This window comes from Mesoplodon bidens (genome assembly GCF_964165515.1).
Source record: "Mesoplodon bidens genome assembly, chromosome: 2".
Lineage (NCBI taxonomy): Eukaryota > Metazoa > Chordata > Mammalia > Artiodactyla > Ziphiidae > Mesoplodon > Mesoplodon bidens.
The window spans coordinates 125102087-125104523 of NC_138177.1; the positions used below are offsets into that span (position 1 = coordinate 125102087).

The following is a 2437-nucleotide window of genomic DNA, read 5'->3' on the forward strand; positions in this document are numbered from 1 at the left end:
AACTGCACTGCATTATATACATCTTTAGTGAACATATGTGCCTTTCCGTAGGGAATATACTTGGGAGTCGAATCTTATGGTCATAGGGTATGCATATGTTCAGACTTAATAGATTCTGACAAACATTTTCCAAAGTAAACAATCAACTGACACTTCCACTAGCAGTGTATAAGAATTCTATTTGTTCAACACCCTCTCTAACACTTGGTATTGTCTAAATTTTTCATTTTAATCATTCTGATGGATGCATAGTGGTAATTCGTATTTCCTTGACTTACAGTGCCAGCCAAAATGGAGTAAGACCACTACCACCTATCTTTCTTTTTTTTTTTTAAGTAGCAAAACATTTTAATCCATTAATTCTAAAAATAAGAGACATTTTATATCCAGTGCCACCTCCTCAAAAGTCTACTGCAGATTAGACAGCCAGACTGCAACTTACAAAGCCAGACATTAAAGTTGAAGATGCAGTTTGGGACAAGACCATCATGGGGAGATTTTCCTCCTCTTTGCTCATAAACATAAGTTGTTAGCTTAAAAGAATCCTCAGACAGAAAGAGAAAGCTTTCTCTTTATATAACCTCTATATTTTAAATCAGTCTGTAATGCTTGAAGGCAAAACAGATAATCAGAAAACCAACCTCCCAAGCAAGTACAAGGATCTGAGCTGCACTCCTGGGACTAAAGACTGGTTTAGTTCTATTTCTACCAACACTGTGATGTGAGGTACTATGGTTCTTGTTTTCGTTACAAGAGGTGTTAGGAATGAATGCCCACACACAGTTAATAATAGCTTATCTAGCACATAACTCTGCAGCACAATACCAAGAACAGGAGTATTTTAAAGCAGGGTGGAGAAGAAAGTAGACATTAATACAACTTAAGGTTTCCTTTGTTCTTCCCCTCTTTTTACAAGGAGAATTCAGCTCAAAAACAAAACTCCACAATGCCCGTACTGTCCTTTGGCCTACCAGGCCTGAAGAGCCTCAGGCTTTAGTGATGTATCCTTCTCGGATGAGGAAGTCATAGATTTTCCGGGTTTTGTTCACGTCTATCTTGATGAGTGCTCTTGCCTGTGCCAGTCTCAAGCCTCCTTGCTTGTTACATTCGTTCAGTAGAGCAGATTTGTATTCTAAATAGGCTCCTGGGACCAATCTCACCATCTGACAGAGCTCCTTTTCTTTTTCATTCAACTTCTCTGTGCCAGGGAGGCCAGTGAGGTTCAAGGGCGGGGCACTTCGTCTACCTGAATTCGAAGCCATTGGTACGGAAGGACTCAGGCCAGAATCAATGTCAGCCTGCCGGCGGAGCCACTGCTGGCAGGCACTACTGTCCTGGATGTACTGGAGAACCTCCGAGACCATAGTGCGTTTGAGGCGTTCCTCTTCTCGAGTCTTCTTGAGGTGATCATAGGTTCTGGCACTACAAAAATTGGTAATGCCTGCTGTCCTGTATTCCTGGAGCCTCTTGATTTCCCTTCGGAGCTCGAATTCCAATGCATGGCTTTCAATGAACTTGTCATGTTCCACTGGCCCCACTATCCTTGCAAATCGCCTCATTGTTTCATAAAGGTCTTGGACTTCCTTGGGATACCGCCATTCCATTAACTGAAACTTTCTAAGGTTGATTAATCCATGGTCTCTTATAATTTTTTTTCGCCTTTGTCTCTCCTTTAACCTGGAATGATAGATATCTACTACAGCCATCTTCAGAGCATGTAAAATGTCCGAGTCATCTTCAACAAAATCAATGTCTCTCAAGTCCCGTTCTGCATAATTGTCAAACTCCTCAATGAAATCTGCTCGAGCTGGCATGTATCCTGCCATGTCCCGAGAAAGCAAGGAGTCAAAGGTAGGTCGGGGAGGGTCATCTGTAGAGTGAAATGGAATGGCTGTGTCAGCCGTTTTTGCCTCCTCTGCTTGCTTCAGGTTTAGCAGGGTAGATGCAAATAGAGGGTTACTGATGAAATGCTTCATGTAGTGCTTCTCACACTCCTCCTTGGTCTTGGTGCACATCTGATTGGCTACATCCTGCCAATTTCCAAAGCCACAGTCCATCACAGCTTCTAAAAGGGCCATTTCTTCTTGAGCAGTCCAGCTGGGGTCAAGAACAGGAAAATCTGAGGTCATTATTTCATAAGTATGATCACTTTGATGTTTCTTGTACTCAAATCCTCGAGTGAAACACTGTAAGCACAGGAAAAAAGGAGGTGGCCCACATTCAGCACACTTGATATAAGGTTCCGTGAGGTAGGAGGAGCAGCCGCGGCAAGGCGGCTTATCAGAGGGATCATTGCTAAAGGAACTCAAACGGTCCATTCCCCAGTTGGCAAAGACTGCTGCTTTGATCTTCCTCAATGTAGGGCTCCTTCAAGGAGATTTCAGAACTGGCCAATGCAGACACCAAAGCTGACGACCCCCCCTCACTTTGCTCCCCT

The 2437-nt window shown here is 43.2% G+C and overlaps 1 protein-coding gene across 1 annotated transcript; it reads right to left on the minus strand.

Annotated features, from left to right (window-relative positions):
• Positions 1-377: 377 nt before the first annotated feature.
• LOC308612246 (transcriptional adapter 2-alpha-like) lies at positions 378-2437 on the minus strand. Its single transcript, XM_081224600.1, has one exon. It carries the CDS (start codon positions 2316-2318, stop codon positions 987-989), a length of 1332 nt encoding a protein of 443 aa, XP_081080726.1. The 5' UTR covers positions 2319-2437; the 3' UTR covers positions 378-986.